General features: G+C 36.2%; 1 protein-coding gene across 1 annotated transcript in view; it reads left to right on the top strand.

Moving 5' to 3' along the window:
* The window catches only part of BARD1 (BRCA1 associated RING domain 1), a 78,691-nt gene that overhangs the window by 36,339 nt on the left and 19,107 nt on the right, over positions 1-23,245 (top strand). The window contains exons 5-7 of the mRNA XM_038585905.1: positions 2,397-2,477; positions 4,167-4,339; positions 22,027-22,135. Of these exons, the coding sequence (XP_038441833.1) occupies positions 2,397-2,477; positions 4,167-4,339; positions 22,027-22,135 (363 nt within the window). The remainder of the gene's footprint in view (positions 1-2,396; positions 2,478-4,166; positions 4,340-22,026; positions 22,136-23,245) is intronic.

Genomic DNA, 23,245 nt, shown 5'->3' with positions numbered 1-23,245 from the left:
TTTAGAGCTTCATTCTGGATAACTAAAAAAAAAAAAAAAATTTAACAATATTTAGTTGCCAAAAGAGGTTTTAGGTAGCTGATTAGTTCATTTATGTGGAAAAACTTAACCATTTGGGGTAAGTCATTATTATAATGTTTGTGCCATATTTATCAAATAATATTCTTATATTTTAGGAAAGCTAATATTTATAATAAGGGAAAAAGTGTGTGTGTGTTTGGGAAGTTAATTTATACTGCTGAAACATGTGGATGTGTGAAGAATCTTTTTGAATGAAAGGTTAGCAATAAGAAAATTGATTGTGGTACACATGCTCTCTTTATTTTCAGCCTTTTAGGTATTACTTGAAAATATCAACTCCATTTAAGATTTCATACAAGCGTTGGTAAAAACTTTGCTTAGACTGTTTTTATTTTCTTGCTGTGGTTTAAGAAAATCTCAATCTTTTAAGTTGTGGGGAGTCTAAAAGTGAGTGCTTATTACTCAGAAAATATTGTTAGTAAAGAATGTAATTTAAAGAAATGAGAAGCAGAAATTAATTTATTTCCCAGAAACTCCATATTGGTTCAAGCTTACTCAGTTACTGTGGACTCTATCTAATTTTCATAATTTTATTTATGTGCATGACATTAAATTTACATAAAGTACAACAATGAAATTATGACAAACTTTTAAGGACTAGGGAGGGAGGAGAAAGCAGATTAGATTGGGTATAAAAAAACAAGCACTTTGCAAATTGGGTATGTATTTTGGGGAAGTCTAGGGATGGTTTGTTACCAGAAGACACTTTGATAGTCTAACGAGGTGACATGAAAGAAAAATACCACCGTCTAGCAACCTTACAAGAGAGTCTGCTTTTCGTCTTTAGATTGTCACTGTTTCTTTGTGACTGTTCCTGTCTGACTCTTCATTTCAGTTATGTTTATATTATTTTATGGGCTGCTTTAGGTGAATATGTCTGTGTGATTACTATGTAGAATTAGAATGAGGGAGTCTTTCTGAAGGCTTTTTGTAGTGGTGGTTTGGTTTGTTTATTTTAGATACTTTCATGTTGAAGGTTGGAAATGTATGTGGTTCTGGCAGTTCATCTGCCCTCAGTATTCATGGAATTGTTTTAAAAAATTCAAATTTGTATCTCGACAGATGTTCCTGGTTTTATTTGGAACTGACTTGAATATAGAGCAAATGTTGCTAAATAAATGTTACCTTGTACTAGAGGTATAGAGTTTGCACCCTTAAGTAACTATGGGAATTTTTTTTTTTTTAAATTGGAACGGGGACAATTGATTTGATTGGGTCATTTTGTTATTTTAGGAGCATAAAGATGTGTGTGTGTTGCATTATTTTTTTTTAAAGAAAGCTAAGTAAGGTACCATCTTAAGATTTGCTGTGTTTGAGAGGTGCCTCAAAACAAGCAAATAAACGCAGGTATTGGGAAACTTAGTGACTCCTACATAATCAAACCAATAGGGGAAAAACTCCTTTCAGAATATTGGGGCTGGGAGTGGGAGAGGAGAGGTTTCCTTCTCCCTAAAGATGCTCTTCACAAAACCAGTTGAACACAACTTTTTCATAGGTAACTTTTGCCATATGTAACTTTTATTTATTCAGCCTTTTTTCAGAGTGAGCTCTGTCAGTAATTATTTGGAGAAAATAAGCATTGCTTTTGCCTAAAAAAAAAAAAAAATCTTAGAGCAAATAACGTAAATATAGACTAAATTAATGTATTAAGGGATAAGTGGGTAACTGTCAAAAAGAAAGCAATTTTTGGTAATTTTTTTTTTAATTTTTATTTATTTGAAAGAGAGAAAGAGGCAGAGCATGAACTGGGGGAGAGACAGAGAGGGAGAGGCCAAGTCTCCACTGAGCAGAGAGCCCAGAGGACCCTGGGATCATGACTCTAGCCCAAGGCAGACACTCAACAGTCTGGGTCACCCAGGCACCCCAATTTTTTGGCAGCTTTAACTTAGCAGCCTTCTTAGCATTAATTTTGCCTTTAACGGTACTTGGAATTCATTTTAATGCATGCTTGAAAAGGATGTTTTTCACAAATGAAGGGATGACTTTAAATACTTCATTATCACCAGTTGATTTTTGGCTAGTGCCCTTTATTTGGTATTTTGAAATGACTTTTGATAAGGGTTGCTAATCTCAGGCATTTTGTGCTTGATAGTCAGGGATGGACAATATAACTTAATGACTTGGTACCTCACCACAGTTCATCTATACATTACTTATTATTCATGAGCAGTAGGCTTTAAATAAAAGACGTAATTTTGATTCTATCTTTGAGGAGACAGAATTAAAAAAAAAAAGATAGAAAACCAAAACCTAATTATCTTCTTTTCTTTTCTTGATGATTTTTAATTTCTTTTATTTTTTCATTGTTCTACTAGGGTGACGTACCCTCCGTTGAGTACCTCTTACAAAATGGAAGCGACCCAAATGTTAAAGACCATGCTGGATGGACACCATTGGTAGTTTTCTATTTGTTTTTTATTCTCATTTTGTTTATGTTTTATAGTTACTATACTTTTATGTTATATAGTCATCTATATATTATTCTCTGCAATATACACTCTCCTTTTAACCTGAAGAACTTATATTTTCACCAAATAAGGGAAGATGATGATTTTTTCATCTGACTTTCCATTTGTGACAGGCAAGAAATTGGCTACCTTTACACTGACTACCTTTAGATTTAGGAATCTAGTTATTGCTATCTACTATGTTGCTGAATGTAGCCACTGTGTGCAGGTACCTACTACAATGTACATCAGGCTCCCTTTTGCCACATTGCATGTCATTAGAACCAGATTTCTTGGAACATGCAGAGGTCAGAGAACAGGGTATAGGATTCTATCACAAGGCAGTGATTCTTACTGAGGGTCTATTATAGCCTCATTTAAACCCTACCTAATTGCAAATGTGTAGAAGTAGTAGAAGATCTTGGCAGACATTACACAATTAAAAAAAAATCTTTATTATTATTACTAAAAATGCAATGTGAAGTATAGCCTGCAAAAGGAATGGCACAAATACATGGTAATAAGCGCTGTATGGACTGCCTGATAGCCGTAGAGGTATCAACAGAGAAAGTGGAAGCCCTTATCCTGTGAGCTGGAAAGTTATCACAGAAATTAGGAGATTCTCATTAGGCCAGGTATAAAAAAGGTTTAAAGTGATATATAATTCTCACCAAGTTTTTAAGCTGGGAGGGGTTAGTCTGGATCAGAGTCACTTTGTTGTTTTGACTCCGTAGGCTAGCTAACCTTTTCAAAGAAAGGTCGAAAAGGTCAAAAAAAATTTTTTTTAAAGCCAGTAAGGCAAATTGTAGTAAAGTTTGGTGAGCGATTTATTAGAGGACCTGATGTCTAATTTGGCTTCCTTTCTCCTAGAAATAGACCCACAGACATTTAGTGTGATATTGCTTATAAATTGAATAGATGTACTCAAAAAACAGTGTATGCCACAGAGATTTATTGGAGTTAAACATAGTGGCATTGTTAACAGTTCATTCCACATAAGGAAAGATTTGCATCTTTGAACATTGCATTGTTAAATCATTCATTCTTTTTGAGCACTTACCTCTATATTTGTTACCATCGACACCAGCTGTACAGCAATTTGTAACTTCACCAAAAAAAGAGGTTTGTCTTTTAAATACTCTCTCGGGGATATTCATTTTGTGGGGTGATTGTGTATATGTGGGTGCACCACTTAAATATATGTGTACTAAGAACCTGATTTAGTGAATTCTGTTCAGCCGTGGGGAATTTCACTTTTTATGCACGATCTAGTTGTTAAATACTCTGAATTTTTGTTGTTTGTGATTTTTTTACGGTGGAACAGTTGAGCTGGAGTTGGTTTATACCATATGTAGAGTTGTTCAACTACATTTTTCTTAAAAAAAAGAGTAGTTGATCAAAGGCTCAGGTAAATAACCTCTTTTTCCATGAATTGCATAGATCTTGATCATCATGCTAATAATCGTGAATTATTAACTGGGCTTTACTCTGGGTCAGCACTTATGGTCTATGTGAGTAGGTTAAGAACCAATTTACTGACTAAAGTTCACATTTTTCCTAAAGTGCAGTTTCACTACAATATTATGCACTGTGTTGTTATGCATCATCACTTTTCTCCCTTCTTCTCTTATCACTTAGCACGAAGCCTGCAATCACGGGCACCTGAAGGTAGTGGAGTTGTTGCTGCAGCACCAGGCGTTGGTGAACACTCCTGGCTATCAGAACGACTCCCCACTTCACGATGCTGCCAGAAACGGGCACTTGGAGATAGTCAAGCTCTTACTCGCCTCTGGAGCCTCCAGGGATGCCGTGTGAGTAGTTCAAAACTGTTGTTTTACTTGTATTCCTGAGTCCAGACTGATGGAGCACACACTATGAGACCCCAGCTGACAGCTCCCTTTCTTATCTTTCACAACCGAGGTTAGACGTGACCATTATATTCTGTATTTAATATCAACATTCGTGCCCTCTTCCTTTTGTGACGCTTACATATTTGAGGGAGGTTTGCTCCTTTAATTCAGAAGCGATTGCCAAATTAATTTCAGAAGCTTTGACTTTCCTGGTTAAGTTCACATAGTTACCTTCTGTAGATTGGGTCATACTTATTAATTAGAAAGGAATTAGAAACGTAGAAATAGCAATTTTGGATGCTTCCCGGTCCTTCAGGATTTGTTTTGAAAATTCTATTATGTTACACTTTTTCTGCATATTTAGTTAAAATAGATAAGAATTTAGATGTTGGGCAAGTGCTGTTGAGTTATTTCTTAGACTTTTCACATCATTCAAATGAAGCTCTCGGTAAATTGTTTTGCAGTGTCAGGGCACAGAGATGCATTAGTGAATGCTGGCGGCTGCATTTTCAAATTGCTATTGTCAAGAGTGTCACAAGCAATTGCCATATGTGGATTTTATATCTTTAATCTATAACTTGGTTCGTGTCCCCCTATATATTATTTTACTCTTTTCAGTTAATGAGGGAGTTGAAATGGAAATAGAAGAACTGCCTCTTCCTATCCCCATTGCCTGTATAGGTTTAGAAAGAGCACACAAAAGTCACGCTTACTTTGGCTACCGAGGCAAACAAGAATTACAAAATGCAGAGCTTCTAAGTTGTCATTTTTTATAGCATAATTAAAAAACAAATTAATAATGCAAGAGTGTACCATACCTTGAGGTTTTAGTTTCAGTAAGTGTGTCTGATATCCTTTATTTTCTGTCACATGTGATGAAATAGTTAAGGCAAGCTCAAGGGATACCTATTTTTATGTACTTTTATTTTTCTGGTTTGCATGTGCACACGCGCGTGCACGCACACACACAAATACATGGTCCTAACAGATATGACCCTCCTGTGGGTATAGCCAGCCATTTGATAAAGCAAATGGTTGCTTGGGTCAGGTGAAACTGAATAGTTTCCATCCTTGGGTTCTTAAATCAGCCATGACTACTTTAATGAATGGAGCACTGGTCAGGGCGTTAGGGAATTCAGTTTTTATTTGCGACTCCATTATTGACTTTATAGCCTCAGGCAGGTTAATTTCTGTGCCTAGGTGTCCTCACCTATAAAACATGGGTGATGCCTGCTGCTTTTCTATTTCTTCAGAGCATAGTGAGGATTAATGAGCCAAAACACAGGGCCTGTCTGGTGGTTTGTACACCATGATTCTTCACTACACGGTGAAGCTTATTAATATACAAGGTGTGGGCATGAGACAGTGAGCTGAGTCTGCCTTCACAGGTGCCTCTCAGATAAATGTGTTGTTTTTAAATAGGCTTACCTAGTGAAGTGGCAGATGTAGGTATATCTGTAGCCCAGCACTATCCGATAGATCTTTCTGCAATGATGGAAGTGCTCTATGTCTGTGCTGGGCACGCAGTAGCCAGTAGCCATCTGCTGCTGTTGAAGACTTGAAATGTGGCTGTCACCACCGAGAAACTAAAATTTTTTTTAAAGATTTATTTATTTATTTATGATAGAGAGAGAGAGAGAGAGAGAGAGAGAGAGAGAGGCAGAGACACAGGAGGAGGGAGAAGCAGGCTCCATGCCGGGAACCTGACATGGGACTCGGTCCCGGGACTCCAGGATTGCGCCCTGGGCCAAAGGCAGGCGCCAAACCGCTGAGCCACCCAGGGATCCCCTCCCCCCCCTTTTTAAAGATTTATTTCGAGAAACTAAATTTGAAAATGTATTTTAATTAATTTAAATAGCCATGTGGGCCAAGTAGCTACTGGATTGGACAATCGGTTGATACAATTAGGATAGAGGCAAGATTTATTTGGTGAGAGAGGTGAGGATAACGTTGAGTAGAGGACGGTAAGTCAGCTATGGTGCAAATACAGTGGTAGATTTATCTAGGGTATAAGTGTGTGGTAGCTATTTCTAAATATTGTTATTTCTTCTTTTCTAGACTGGTGATCATCATACTTTAGTATTTGCTATGTTTTTTGCTTTTCTATTTTATTTTATTTTTAGTTTTTAAATTTTTTATATTTTATTTAAATTCAATTTGCCAACGTATAGAATAACAGCCAGTGCTCATCTCAGGATGTTTTCATAGTAGTACTTGTTCACCTGATTGGCTTTATCAGTTTCCTAACTGGTCTCCTCCTTTTCAGATTACTTTTCCTCGTTCATTCCTCACACTGTAGCCCGAGAACTTTTAAATAAAAGTAGAAGTCTGGCCAAATCACTTTACTTGCTTAAAACCCTTCACTGATACCTCTTAATGTTTTTAAAATAAATTTCAAGATATGGTTCATAAGGCCCTGGATTGTGTGGCACCACTTAACCTCTCCAGCCTCCTCTTGCTAATAATCTTCCTCCTGTTCCCTTTGCCTTCAGCTTTTTTTTTTTTTTTTTTCTCTTCTGCATTTTTTATACCAGCCTTTCTAAATGATGCCTGTTCTCCTGGTCCTGCCAAGTGCCTAACATAGTCTATACCCACATTTATTTGTAGTAGAAATCAGTAAGTATTTGAATGCATGAGAAGATGATATATTTTTTCCTCTCTTTTGAAAAAGAGATCTGATGACAATAGCAATTGCCTCTCTGCTCCCAGATTGACTTTAAGTGTGGTGTGAAAAGTCTAAACCTAGTTTCTATAAGCTGCCCCTTTTCTGGGGTGGTGGAACTGGTTCCTGGTAGATGTTAGTGGACATGATGTGTGCTCCCTGGGGGAATCCTTAGTCTCTTCTCCAATGGTGGGCATCCATAGTATGTTACCTTTTGTAGGTTCGTGGCTTCCCAATAGGAATCTATTGCCTTGACATTTTTAAGATCTGTTTTTTTCTGCCAGTGTTATGTATATTGTCTTTTTTTTTTTTGGTTTCTAAGCACTTTTATTTTTAAGAAAATTTGAATCTATCTCTCACACACACACACACACCCAGGGACATTAAATACTACTTTACCAGGATAGCTGAGCATACAATTATTAACCTATTCTATGTGGAATACAAAATACCCTTATCTGAATTAACATGCATCAAAAAACCAAATTTAATATATTTGAGAATAAAGGAATCATAAATCAGAAGGAAAGCAGCAACTATGGTAGACACGGTAACAATCAGCTCAGCAGATCCTGTCTACATTTGTATCTTTATAAAGCTAGAACCTCCGTAGTAGGATAGGTGAATTGTCAAATATAATTTTGCCCTGATGCCATCAGTCACAATACCAGGAGATAATTGATCGTAATTTAGTTTCAATTTCCCATTTGCAAGGAGAAACTGACATTCATGATGTTCAGTTTTCTACTTGTTTTGTATATTGTCTTTTTGAGTTATGTACTGACAAGTGACCATAGATGAGAATTCATTCCTTGACTTTCTCCATTTACGAGTAGAGCATGGAGAGGGGGACCATGGGGACTAGATGGAGTTTTTACTACGTTTTTTTTTTTTTTTCTTTTTTAGCCTAAAACTCTTGTTCCTTAAACCATTAATATCTCTGACTCTAGAATATGAGTTGGCAGGCATATTACTTTTATTTACTCTTATATTTTTATTTCTATTTATGTCTCTTTTACTCTTAATGGAACTCTTCTCTCAATAACTGGGACTAGACTTTTCTATCCCTGGAAGAAGGAAGAGGGTTGGAACTAGAAAGGGTGAAGGCTGTCCTTCTGTCCTTCCCTTTTTATGGCTTGGTACTTTGACTAAGTGAAGCCGTAGGTGGGTAGGGTCTATCTGCTTTTTCTGAGTTTCTGAATGGCAATCTTCAGCTCTATAACAGACATTTTGGCAGTCTTCTTCATTCTTTTGAGATTAAAGTTTTCTTACTCGAATGCCTTTATTTCTTCAGTAACATCCTGTTAGGTTTTCTCATATTTCTTTAGTAACATCCTGTTAGGTTTTCTCATATTCTTGCCACTGCTACTTTACCTCCTCATCCTCCAATCATTTTATCTGCTTGCTGTGTTTTAGTGGAGTGAATAGGAGTGAATAGACAGGCCAGTGATTACAGAGCTGTGTGACACATGCCTTCATGGGTCACTTCGCAAGATTCTGTGAAAATCTAGATTAGGGGCTGTAATTTTATGACTAGAGGAAGTCATAAAAGCTTTTCTAGAGGAAGGAGCACTTCCATTGACTTTTAAAGAAGAGGAGAAGGAGGATGGGCTTTTAGAAGGGGCTGATGGGTACTAAGGGACATTGCCGTCAAGACGTCTTATCGATTCAGTTCTAGGAGCTTTGGTTAGTGATGTCAGCTAGTATGAAGGGGGGAGGAGGATGACCGCATAAGAGGCTGGAGAAGTTGACAGAGGCAGAACGAGACCTTGTGTGCCAGAGGGTTCAAATTTTACATTGAAAACTTCTTTCTGCACACGGCTGGGAGCTCAGTGGAGAACTCTGTCCAATAACCCAGGGAGGTGAGTCTGAGCTAAAGTAGTGACCGGGACAGTGGTGGCAGGGGCAGGGGAAGGATGGATGGATTTCTCTCTCTTTATCAGCTTCTTAGGTCACTCAAAGTCTAATACACTGTGTTAAGAAGTAATCTTACTAGAGTTGACGTTGAAATTGACTAAGGGTATGGATTATAGTGGATTTAATAAGCTTGATTTTTCATTCAGGAACATAGCATGTTTCTCCATTTATTTAAGCCTTCTGCTACATATCTTAGTAAAGTTTTTCATCTGTTATACATATGTGATCTTACATATGTATATTTATGTGTGCACTTGATATTTATTGAGGTTTCCTAGATATTTGATTCTTTTTTTACTCTGGTGAACTGGATGTTCTGTAAATAAATATAACTTTTTACTTTGATATATAGGAAACTGTTCATTTTAGTACATTTCTCTTATATCTAACCAACACCTAATTCTAAGGATCTGATTATCATTTATTAACTTTAACTTCTTACCGCATTTATCTGAGTTTCTAGGACAGTATTGTAAAATAATGTGATAGTTGGCATCCTTATTTTATTGTCATTTAAAAAAAATACTGTAGGTTTAGAGCCAGTGTTAAAGTCAATATGAAAAATAAACATCTTGTTATTTTACTATTTTTCAACAAGACTGTACTTTATTAAATGAATCTGAGTTTGTACTGAGATGATCTTAAACCTTTTGCCTGTTGTGTCATTAATACATTTAAAAATACTAAGCCATATTATATTCTTGTGATAAACTTGATTTAATGTACTGTGCTATTTTTTAAACAAATGCTTTACATCAGTTTGCTAGGATTTTATTTTGTATTTTTGCATTTCCCAGATGATTGATGGTGATCATCTTCTCATGTGTCTGTTGGGTATCTGTATATCTTCGTTGGAGAAATGTCTGTTCGTGTCTTCTGCTCATATTTAATGGGATTATTTGGATTTTTTGGTGTTGAATTGTATAAGTTCTTTATATATTTTGGATACTAACCCTGCATCAGATATGTTATTTGCAAATTATCTTCTCCCATTCAGTAGAATGTCTTTTAGTTTTGTTGATTGTTTCCTTTGCTATGTAGAAGATTTTTATTTTGGTGTAGTCCCAATAGTTTATTTTTGCTTTTGTTTCCCTTGCCTCAGGAGACATATTTAGAAAAACGTTGCTATGGCCAATGTCAGAGACATTGTTGCCTGTGGCTTCTTTTATTTATTTATTTATTTATTTATTTATTTATTTATTTATTTATTTATTTATTTATTTATTTATTTATTTATTTATTTATTTATTTATTTATTTATGATAGGCACACAGTGAGAGAGAGAGAGAGAGGCAGAGACACAGGCAGAGGGAGAATAAGCAGGCTCCATGCACCGGGAGCCCGATGTGGGATTCGACCCCGGGTCTACCAGGATCGCGCCCTGGGCCAAAGGCAGGCACCAAACCGCTGCGCCACCCAGGGATCCCTGCCTGTGGCTTCTTAAGGAATTTTTATGGTTTCAGGTCTCACATTTACATCGTTAAATCCATTTTGAGTTCAGTTTTGTATATGGTGAAAAAAAGTGGTCCAGTTTCATCTGCATGTGGCTGTCCTCTTTTCCCAACACCATTTGTTGAAGAGACTTTTTCTCATTGCATATTCTTTCCTGCTTTGTTTATTCTGTTTAAGATTGACCATATAGGGATCCCTGGGTGGCGCAGCGGTTTAGCGCCTGCCTTTGGCCCAGGGCGCGATCCTGGAGACCTGGGATCGAATCCCACGTTGGGCTCCCGGTGCATGGAGCCTGCTTCTCCCTCTGCCTGTGTCTCTGCCTCTCTCTCTCTCTCTGTGTGACTATCATAAAAAAAAAAAAAAAAAAAAAAAGATTGACTATATAATTGTGGATTTGTTTATTTTACATATTTTCTTCCATTGATCTATGTGTCTGTTTTTGTGCCAGTACCATACTCTTGAAGTCTGGAATTGTGATGCCTCCAGCTTAGTTTTTTCTTTTGTGTGCCAGTACCTATAACTTGAAGTCTGGAATTGTGATGCCTCCAGCTTAGTTTTTTCTTTTCAAGGTTGCTTTGGCTATTTGGGTCTTTTATGGTTCCATACAGATTTTAGGATTGTTTGTTTTAGTTCTGTGAAAAATACTGTTGGTATTTTGATAGGGATTGCATTAAATCTACAGATTACTTTGGGTAGCTAGTATAGACATTTTAATTTAAGAATATTTATTCTTTCAATCTGTGAGCATGGAATGTCTTTCTATGCATTTGTGTCATCAATTTTTTTTTATCAACATTTAGAGTTTTCAGAGTACATGTCTTTCACCTCTTAGATTTGTTCCTAGGTATCTTACTATTTTGGGTGCAATTATAAATGGGATTGTTTTCTTAATTTCCCTTTCTGCTGCTTCATTATTAGTGTATAGAAATGTAGCAGATTTCTGCACATTGCTTTTGTATCCTTTGACCTTACTTAATTCATTTATCAGTTTTATCAGTTCTGGTAGTTTTTCCGGTAGATTCTTTTGGGTTTTCTGTATGTAGTATCATGTTGTATGCAAATAGTGAAAGTTTCACTTCTTCTTTACCAATGTGGATGCCTTTTATTTCTTTCTGTTGTCTGCTGAGGCTCGGACTTCTAGTACTATGTTGAATACAAGTGGGGAGAGTAGGCATGCTTAGCTTATTCCTGATTTTAGGGGAAAAGCTCTGTTTCTCTCCCATTGAATATGATGTTCGCTGTGGGTTTTTCATATAAGGCGTTTATTATGTTGAGGTATGTTTCCTCTAACCATACTTTGTTGACGGTTTTTATCATAAATGGATGTTGTATTTTTTCACGTGATTTTTGTGAGTCTATTGAAACGATCATATGATTTTTATCCTTTCTTTTTTGATGCGATATACGTGATGTATCACATTGATTGATTCGTGATTATTGAACCACCCTTGCATCCCAATAATAATCCTACATGATTGTGGTGAATGATTTGTTTATTGTTGGATTCAGTTAGCTAATATTTTGTTGAGGATTTTCGCATCTGTGTTCATGAGAGATAGCAGCATGTAGTTCTCTTTATTTTTTGTGGTGTTTCGTTTTGTTTCATTTCATTTCATTTCATTTCATTTCTTTCTTTTATAAAAAATATTTATTTATTTATTTGACGGAGAAAGAGCACACAGGAAGGAGGAGCAGGAGAGGGAGAAGCAGGCTCTCTGCTGAGCATGGAGCCCGACATGGGGCTTGATCCCAGAACCCTGGGATCATGACTTGAGTTGAAGGCAGATCATGACTTGAGTTGAAGGCAGATGCTTAGCCACTCAGGCACCCCTTTTTGTGATACTTTTATCTGGCTTTGGTATTAGGGTAATGCTGTCCTCATAGAATGAAAATGGAAGTTTTTCTCTTATTTTTTGGAAAAATTTGAAAATAATAGATATTAACTCTTATTTAAATATTTGGAAAAAAAAAATATTTGGTAGAGTTCATCTGTGAAGCTTACTGATCCTAGACTTTTGTTTGGAGCTTATGGATTACTTATTCAATGTTGTTGCTGGTAAATTGGTCTGTTTAGATTATATATACATATATGTATATAGGTATATGTGTATATACACATAAAATCTTTAAAATATATATGTGTGTATATACACGTACACATATGTGTATGTATATACACACATATATATATTTTAAATATTTTATTTATTTGAGAGAAAGAGCACGCGCGCACGCGCATGAGTGGGGTTAGGGAAGGGGCAGAGGGAGAGGGAGAAGACTTCCTGTTGAGCAGGGAGCCCAATACCAGGCTTGATCTCATGACCCTGGGATCATGGCCTGAGCTGAAGGTAGAGATGCTTAAGTGACTGAGTCACCCGGGTTCCCCAAGTTCAGATTTTATATTTCCTCCTGCTTTTGTACATTATATGTTTCTAGGGATTTATTCATTTCTTCTAGGTTTGCATATGATTTTCCACAATATTCTCTTATAATCCTTAGTATCTCTGTGGTATCCTTTGTTATTTCTCCTCTTCCATTATTGATTTTGTTTTTTGGAGTCCTGTCTTTTTTTTTTTTTTTCTTGATGAGTCTGCCTAGAAGTTTATTAGCTTTGTTGATCTTTTCGAAGAACCATTTTGGTTTCATTGACCTCATCTTTTTTTTCTATTTTTCTTTCTCTCTTTTTCGTTTGTTTCTGTGTCATTTATTTCTGCTTAATTTTTATATGATTTCTTTCCTTCTGCTGGTTTGTATTTTATTTATCCTTCTTTTTCTAGCTCCTTTAGGTGTAAGGTGTTAGGTTCTTTATTTGAGATTTTTCTTACTTCTGGAGGTAGTCATGTGTTGCTTAGACATTCTATCCTAGAACTTCTTTTGCTGCATCAGAAAGATTTTGGACTATTGTGTTTTCATTGTCATTTGTCTCCATTTGCATTTTGATTCCTTGTTTGATTTCTTGGTTGATATAGTCATTGTTTAGTAGCATGTTATTTAATTCCTTGTATTTACGCTTGATTTTTTTTCTTATGGTTGATTTCTAGTTTCATTGTGTTACAGTCAGAAAAGATGCATGGTATAACTTTGATTCTTTTGAATTTGTTGAGGCTTGTGACCTATGTGATCTATTCTGGGAATGTTCCTTGTGCACTTGATAGGAATGTGTATTCTGCTTTAGGATGAAATATCTTAAGTCCATCTGGTTCAGTGTGTCACTCATTGTTTCTTTGTTGATTTTCTGTTTTGATTATGTGTCCATTTATGTAAGTGAGGTGTTAAAGTCCCCTAGTATTATAACACTATTGATTAGTTCCTTTAGAGTTATTAACTGTTTTATATATTTGGGTACTCCCATGTTGGGTGCATAAATACTTAAAATAGTTGTATCTTCTTGTTGGATTGTCCCCTTAATGACTATACAGGGTTGTCTTTTGTTACAGTCTTTGTTTCAAAGTCTATTTTGATACAAGTATTGCTGCCCCAGCTTTCTTTTGATATCCATTTACATGATAAATGTTTCTCTCCCCTCACTTTCAATCTGCATGTGTCTTTAGGTTTGAAGTGACTCTCTTGTCAGCAGCATATAGATGGGTCTTGTTTTTTTAACTATTCTGTTATCATCCTATGTCTTTTGATTGGAGAGTTTATTTTCCATTTATATTCTAATTATTGATAGGTACATATATATTATTGCCATTGTATTATTTGTTTGTGGTTGTTTTTGTAGTTCTTTTCTGATCCTTTTTTCTCTTGCTTTCTTCTCTCATGGTTTTCCTTCGTACACTGGGATTCCCTTCTTTATTTTGCATGTCTATTACTGGTTTTTCATTTGTAGTTACCATTAGGTTTGTAAATAACATCTTCTGTAAATAACAATCTGTATGAAGTTGATGGTCATTTAAATTTGAATCTGTTCTTTACTTCTCTCCCCACCAACATTTGGGTATATGGGGTCATACTTTATATCCTCTTATTTCCTAATTCCCTTGACTGATTTATTTTTACTGCTTTTGTGCTTCCTACTTTTCTTACCCTTACTTATAGTCTTTCCTTTCCACTCAAAAGATTCCCTTTAACATTTTTTATAGGGCTGGTTTATTGGTTAGGAACTCCTTTACCTTTCATTTGTCTAGGAATCTCTTCTTTTCTCTCCTATTCTGAATAATAGCCTTGCTGGATAGAGTCTTCTTGGCTTCAAAGTTTTTTTCTTTCAGCACTTTGAATTTATCATGCCATTCTTTTCTGGCCTGCAAGGTTTCTGCCAAAAAAAAAAAAAATCTGCTGATGCCATATGGGGTTTTCTCTTGTATGTAACTATCTTCTTTTCTCTTGCTGCTTTTCAAATTTTCTCTACTTTTTGCCATTTTATTTTTTTTTTATTTTAAAGATTGTATTTATTTATTTAGCACAAGCAAGGGGAGGGGGCAGAAGGAGAGGGAGAGAATCTCAGACTCCTCACTGAGTCTCAAGCTAGACTGGAGGCTCAATCTCACATCCCTAAGATGACGACTTAAGGTGAAATTAAGAGTAGGATTCAGCTGCTTCACTGACTAAGCCACTCAGGCACCCCACTTTCAGCCATTTTAATTACTATGTATCTTGGTGTGTTGGAGAAATCTCTGTGCCTCTTGGATCTTAATATCTGTTTCCTTTGCCACAATAGGAAGGTTTTCATCAATTATTTCTTGAAATACATTTTCTGCCTCCTTTTTTCTCTTTTTCTTTTAAAGTGTTTATAATACAAATGTTATCACACTTGATGTGTTGGAGTTGCTGAGTTTCCCTTAGATTATTCTCATTTTATATAATTTTTTTTCTCTCACCTGCTTGGCTTGATTACTTTCCATCACCCTGTCCTTCCAGTTGCTAATACATTCTTCTGCTTTCTCTAGCTTGCTATTTATTCCACCTAGTGTATTTTTCATTTCATTTATTATATTCTTCACCTCTGATTGGTTCTTTTTTTTATCTTTTTGTTAAGGGTTTCACTGATGTCCTCCACTCTTTTCTCAGTGCCAGTGAGTAACTTTATGATTGTTACTTTAAATTCTCTATCAGGTATATTACCTTATATCTGTTTTGCTTATGTCTCTTGCTCTGGTTTTGTCCTGTTTTTTTATTTGGGATGTATTTCTGTGTGTTCTCATTTTGTCTAACTCTCTGTGTGTCTGTTTGTGCTAGGAAGGTCAGCTATATGTCTCTTGCTCTTAGAAGTAATGGCCTTAGAAAGAAGAAGTAATGGCCTCCTGTGGTGTCCTGCAATGCAGTGTTTCCTGTTTACCAGAGCCTGGCACTTCAGAATTGTCTCTTATATTGCATGAGCCCTGCTGTTGTGTCCTCGGCTGCCTTTTCCCTTAACCTAGTTGTCTGCAGTGATTTCCTTTGCCAATTGTGGGCAGTGTTGGGTCCCGCCTAGGGTGGGTGCATAGTTTTAACAGTGTGCAGGGTATTCTGTGTGGGGGCCTCTGCCACTGCTGAGACCAAGGCCCTGCAATATGTGCAGGTAGGGAGACTTGGTGTTGGCATGGCTTGCACAGGTCTTCTAGGGAGCTGGGATTGAGGTAAGATGGGCTGGAGGAGGTGGAGCTTAGTATAAGCAAGTTAGTGAATGTTGGCACTGTGTTGTTTCCCCAAGGGCCATGCCACGTGGGGCCATTCATTTGTGCCTGGCAGCATGGGGGGAAATGGTGCCAGCTGGCTCCTTTGTTCCTGGTGGAATCTCCCGGAGAAACCTCCCTGTCACTCTGAGAGGAGTAAATAACTCTTTGGTATCTCCCAGATGTTTTCAAACTGCTGCTTCTATACCATATCTGGCTCTTGTCGAACTTTCTTTAAGGGTGGGAACTCTACCTCCTGATGCCCTCTGGGCTCTCCCAGAACCAAGCTGGCTAATTTTTTTAAGTTTTAGGCTTTAACTCCTTCTGGTTGTAAGAATTTATGAAATTCAGCTCCTCTCACTTTCAAACCCAAATATTCTGGGGAATTGTCTTCCCCATGCAAGCTCTCTGGTAATGTTCTGTTTTTTCCTCCCTTCTCTGTGCCCCCAGCTCTCTCCATCTCAGGGATGCCATTGTCCGATTAGCTTCCCACATGTCTCTGCCCTTCCTACCCTCTTCAGTGTGGCCTCTTTTCTGTCTTCTGTGGGATTTGTTCTGCCAGTCTACTCACTGACAGGAGTATTTTCTAGCCCTATCCATGGGACAGGGTGATTGATCTTAGGGTCCTCCTACTCCACCATCTTCCAACTTCTGCTCATCTTCTTGAAGATAATCAAGGATGCTTTCTACCTTCTCTGGTCACTGGAACATGAATGGAGTATGTTATAGAAATAAACTCTCCATTTGGCACATCATTGTCAATTTTATAATTTGCATAGTATGTAATATGTGAAGATTTCTCCAATTGTGTTACTAGTAGTTAATTGCTCTCAAATAGTAATATATTCATAGTAGAATACAGATACTAAAATAAACCTTGTCTGCTACTGTAAGAATTTAACTTAAATTATTTCAGTTGTCTGTAAAGCAAACTTGTAGAGAGAAGTAAATATTTTTGTAACTTAGCCCTGATAGGGAGAAGAAAAACTGAGACAAAATCTAGCCTTTAAAAAAAAAAAAAAAAATCCAACCTTAGTTATTTTTGGATGTCTTTAGAAGGGAGCAAAGCTCATATATGAGAGCCAAGGGATCCAAGTTAAAAGTTCTATATTCTAGGGATGCCTGGGTGGCTCAGTGGTTGAGTGTCTGTCTTTGACTCAGGTTGTGATCCTTGAGTCCCAGGATCAAGTCCCACATCAGGCTACCTGCATGGAGCCTGCTTCTCCCTCTGCCTATGTCTCTGCGTCTCTCTCTCTCTCTCTGTGTCTCATGAATAAATAAATAAAATATAAAAAAAAGTTCTATATTCTAATAGGTTCTGGTATTAAATTGTCGTAAATGGTGTTAAGACCATGTGACTTTAAGTTTTGGGGAGAAGGCTCAAGAACTAACTTTTTTAGTAATACTTTAAAAATGTGACAATAACAGAATCTTGTTATAGTCCAGGAGGTAGAGAGAGTCAACAACTGAGAAATATAATTAGGCATTGAGCATCTATGGAAGACCAGATACAGGTAAAGAAAGAATGGAACATCATTTATCACAAAGCTAAATAAATTTAAAACCATCTTACTGAATACTGGTGGAGGAAAATCTTGAAATGTCAGTCAAGATAAGGTAATTAGGAAATAACTATATGCAGTACTATCATTGATGCTCTTCATCTATCGTCTTCATTGTTTAATTTAAAAAATACAGAAACTTTTATAAGTTCAGTGAAATTTCCCAGTCCATTTCCATTTCTTCGTGAAGGCTGTAATCCTCAACTATGAATTTTATGCTGCAAGGTTTTGGGGCCATAAGTCTTTATTATTATGGAGGGAATATGTATACAGTAGAAGGTTATAATATATATATATATATATATATATATCTACTTCAGACTTAATCTTTTGTTTAGATTTAATCTAACACTTTTAAATCACATTTTACTTAGAATACTTATGTGATTTGGACTTTTGCTATGCGAACTTTGCCACTTTTAAAAATACGTTTTTGCATTTAAATACAGTATTGATTCATTTAACTCTGATTTTACTTACGTTTTGCATGAGAAATTTATATCTTAGTCACTAAAATAAGAGTCCATTACCCAAGAGGGAAAATTAACTTCTCTTTCAACCTCAGATAAAAAGGTCCATATCTTCTATGCTTCATTGTTGCTTGAGAATATTTATATTGATGACTAGTCAAAACCTCAGTGGCTATCCTTCTTTCCCACTACCTTCAGTGCATCTGGTGTGAACCTAAAATAAAAGCTCTTCATTGTATCAGAACCATTTTGAGTGTATGGAGACTAGCATATGCCTTTTTTTTTTTTTTTTTAAAGAGATCTATAAAGTTGTAGGATTTGGTACTTGGTCTGCCATTAACACAGTTTCCCCTGCAGGGGTGTAGAATTCATAATTAGAAAATAGTACATGGACCATTGGACCTATTAATTGTCCTCTGCCCTGGTTAATTTTTAAAAAATTAATCTTCTATAAAAATAATCTTCTATAACAGATAATTTATGTTTTATAATTTAAAAAAGGAATGTTGCTGTTTTGAATTTCTGTGCCTTTTCCTGCTCCACAGCCAGCCAGTGACTTGAAAATTAAAATGTATGTGTTTGCAATTTTATAGGATTCATAAAGGATTTCATTCATGGACACTGTCTTGGTAGCCTGTCACGCATGATAGGTTTAGTATTAGTTAAAATGCCTTTTGGCATGAGTGTTTGGGACTGAAAGACCTGTATGTGTAAGTTCAAGTTTGAATTTGCCCATCTCTCCTTCTGCCTTTTTTTGAGTGGTACACCTTCTCTTGGGCCTAGTTGTGGACAGGTTCTAGTATATTCTTGAGTGGAAAGGACACTAAAGGGCTATACTCTATTCTGAACTCTTGCCTGTGGGGTAAGACTGCACTGTTAAACACAGCAGTTCAACTCTTTAGTAACTTCCTTGTCATCAGTCTTAGTGATCAAAAGGAATCCTAGTGAGGAAAGTTATTCTCATTGTCTTCAATTAATAATCGGTCACATTGGTAGTCTTTTGTGATTTTTCTCCCAAGTATTACTTTTTTTTTTCAAAAAAGAAGATATATCTAACTGTACATTTTATTTATGTATTTATTTAAAGATTTATGTATTTATTTTAGAGAGAGGGAGAGAGAAAGTGGGTGTAGATGAGAAGAGGGAGAGAATCTCAAGCAGACTCTCCACTGAGTTTAGAGACAGACACGGGGCTTGATCTCACGACCCACGAGATCATGATAGGAGCTGAAATCACAAGGTAGACACTTAACTGACTGAACTACTCAGACACCCCTAATTTTGTACATTTGAAACTGATTTTTTACACTAAGTCTAAAGAAAATAATTCATGCATTCAAATATATCATTATGGGGGGAAAAGTTGTATGACTTTTTTGTGTCCATGTGATAAAGGAGAAATCTTACCTATGCCCGGTCTTGCTGTGGGTTTTTGAAGGTGCCACATTATTAAAACTTGATTCTAATTTCAAATGTCAGTGATCCACGACAAAGCAGAAACATGACAGGATTTAATAGGCTCCATCTCCCATGATGCAGGACTGAGGTTTAACTGATTATCTTTCAATCTGTAGCATTTGTATGTACCATTTGCCAGTTCATTAGCAATACAAGAGAGCTAAGGGTTTATTGAACTGTGTATAAGCAGAAGCATCCATAATCCAAGTGCATGTTTAAAGACCATATGAGATAGTGAGCTTTGTGTAGTAAGGACTGTAAATGTAAATTAGAATCATGCCAGTCATTTTATGAAGGAGAACTTTAGACAGTATAAGCATCTTACTTGTTCAGACAATTGTTTTACTGGTTACTTTTTGTTTGCAGACCACTGGCTGATGGTAGTACTTTTGGGAAATATTTCCATTAACATTGTTTTCTATTATCAGAGTGGACTTAAATTCATATTTATATAAAACAAACTATACTATAGTTACTATTTATTAAAGTTTATTTCTTAGGCTTTCACATTTTATTTCTTTGAAGTTGTCTTTTTAAAATTTACAGTTGTCTTAAAAAGATCCTCTGGCGGTGTACAGTTTTTTTTTGTTTTTTGTTTTTGATGGCATAGGGTGTGACACATTTTTTTGTTGTTTATTCACTTTTGTACTTGGTGGTTTAAGACCTAGAATATTGATTCATTATCTCATATTCCTAGTTTTTGATTGTCATACTTACAGAATATATGTGTGAGGAGATTGTTTATTTGGTATGTGAGTACAGTAATTTAAAAGAATGAAATGAAGAAATATCAAGTATAGTGGATGAAATCCACTGCCTTTTGCAGTAAACTGAGACCATCTGCTATAAATGTATGTGGATTCAGAAAGACCCAAAATCCAGTGCAGTGGCTTGTCACTTGGTTGTAAATCAGAAAGCAGAAACACAGTATGATTCTTGGCCGGAGAAAGACTGTTGCTAGAGAAAGATTGCAAACTATTGAACCTAGGTCTAAACGGAAATCTGAGAGTACAAATTTATCAGTGTTTACGGGTACATTACAAGAGGAGCGAATGAACCTGAGTCATGAGTGGCAGTCATTAGAGAAATGGTTACTGGGGTTCATTTCTTAATGCATTAGCTATCTTTTCCTGCTTTGCTATCAAAACCACTTTCTCCAGGGTCATTCATAATGACCTTGTCTCCAAACCAGATTGGTGCTTCTATCTCTCATCTGTGTGCCTGCCCTTCATGCGGCATCAGAGTTGACACCTTCCTCTTCCTTCCACTCTGTTTCTAGATCTTCTAGATCTTTTCTGTATATTCAGGACAGTTTTAAAAACTGGTATTGTATCATGTGTATCGTTTTGTGTCCTGTTGAAATCATTGCATTTTCATGTGCACTTCAGTGGCCATTACTTGGATATACCATAATCTTAAAAACCCTGAAAGCATATAAAAAGAATGCTCATTTTAGGAAACTTTTTTTTTTAAGATTTTATTTATTTATTCATGAGAATACACAGAGAGGAGAGAGAGAGAGAGGCAGAGACACAGGCAGAGGGAGAAGCAGGCTTCACATGGGGAGCCTGATGTGGGACTCGATCCAGGGTCTCCAGGATCACACCCCGGGCTGCAGGCGGCGCTAAACCGCTGAGCCACCGGGGCTGCCCTTAGGAAACTTTTTTTGTCATAATACAATATATTAAAATTATTTGGAAACCACACGTAGGAAGTGGAAGAGTAGACTAAGTGTATATTTTTAACAATTTACTTATAATTAAAAAACTAATGATGGGCAATATTGCCTGTTATTGGAATAAACGAGGAAAACACAACCTTCATCATCATTGGAACCTTGTTCTCTTTGTTTTATCTTTGAAATAACAGATTTCTACTATTTCTGAATTCTCTTCCAGAATCTCCGACTTGTGAATTAGTACATTCTGAGAAGTCTGTGTTGTTTCCTAAACCACCAGTTGATTCTCTTAGATGGCTGTGATTACTATATAATGTACATACATATTAAAGTTAATTTTAAAAGTGCCCCGTTCACTGCTTTATTCATTTGTTTGTCATGTGGCATGGTTTTCTTTCTAGCAGATCTGAATGCCTGTCCTATGTATTTATCTAATTTCTGTGTTTGTTTATGTAGAATATAGAGCCTATGATAGCTATGGTAAATTATTTTTATTTGCATTTGAAAGCATCTTGCCCTTGGTGATTAATGATTATGAAGCTATATTAAAAATATGAATATGAATACAGAAGAATACAGAGTTGTGAAAAAATTCATGTGTAAGTAACAACATATTCAATTAAAAATACTCCCTAGAAATGGTTGATGTCAAATTGAAATTTCGCATCCTTTTTTTCATTGAATTCAGCAGCTTGTGATACTTGATCCTTAGGCTTTATGTGAATTATGAGTCATTTATCTTACTAAAGTTGTATATTATTAAGGAAGTTGGAAAAAATCTTCCCCTGGTGCATTTAGTTAAAAATCAAGGCACACATTTTATTTACTTAAACCCATCTGCACTTATTTCACCAGTAACATATTTGGTTTGCGGCCTGTGGATTATGCAGACAATGAAAATATGAAATCACTATTGCTGCTACCAGAGAAGAATGAATCATCATCAACTCGCCATTACTCAGTAGTAAGTATGGATTAGGCTTTGGGGAATTTCTGTCTTTTATTGAAAGGAATATAATAGGAAAATTTCCAGTTAGCAAATTGCTTTCAATCACCACACAATTATTGAACGCTTCCTTTGCATTAGGTATTGTTAATTCAAAGACTGTTAGAATAAGTCTAACAACAAGTGGGTTTTTTTTTTATCTCCCCCATATATTTTAGGGAGCATTCATACTGCAACCAATGTGATAGGTGGAACTCTTATTCTCAAGGAGCTAACATTCTAATGAGAGATAGGAAAGAGAGAAATTATAAATATGTCAACTAATATAAATGAAATAATTTCAGGAACTTATAAATACGTGGTTTATAGATTTTGTAGTGTGTGATTGAGTGGCAGTTGAGGGCTCCAGAAAAGGTACTACTTTAGCAGTGTCATTGAGGAGGGCCTCCAGAAAGCTGATGTTTGTTTGAAACTTGAATGAGGAGGACGAGTAGGCATCCATTATCTGGAGGACAAGTGTTCTAAGCAGAGGAAATAGCAAATGTTGTGTGGGTCTTTCAGTGGATGAGCTTGGCATGCTTGAAGGGTAGAGAGAAGAAGGTCATACTTGCTGGCGATGTCAGTGTCTAATCTAAGAATAGTGGTAACCACTGAAAGGATTTAAATTAAGGGAATAACATGATTTATGTTCTAGAAAGTTCACTCCAGCTGCTTTGTAATAGAGAGGGGTGGGACAAAATCAGAAGCAGGGAGATTACTGAGGAGGTTTCATCCAGGTATGATCACCTGGATTAAAGTAATAGCAGTGGAGATTATAAGAAATAATGATTAGTGATATTTTTGAGTTAATGGCAACAAACTTTCTGATGGATTATATATGAAGTGTGGACACATACTAGAATTAGTGTGACTTTAGCAATGCAGTGGTAAATGGTGGTACCATTTCCTGATATGGAGAAGGAAATAATTAATTCTCTGCCAATTTTGTATCTGTAAGGCAGGAAACCTGTTGAACCTGTAGCTTAGGAAAGAGCTATAAGCTAGAGAAAGTGGAAAGAATGCTTATTCTTTAGGAATTCATGGTTTAGTGAGAAATATAGATGTTAAAAAGTTAATTACATACTATAA

This window comes from Canis lupus, chromosome 37 (assembly GCF_011100685.1).
Source record: "Canis lupus familiaris isolate Mischka breed German Shepherd chromosome 37, alternate assembly UU_Cfam_GSD_1.0, whole genome shotgun sequence".
NCBI classification, from domain to species: Eukaryota; Metazoa; Chordata; class Mammalia; order Carnivora; family Canidae; genus Canis; species Canis lupus.
Note: the sequence above shows the minus strand (reverse complement) of the source record. Positions and strands in the feature narration are given on the sequence as shown.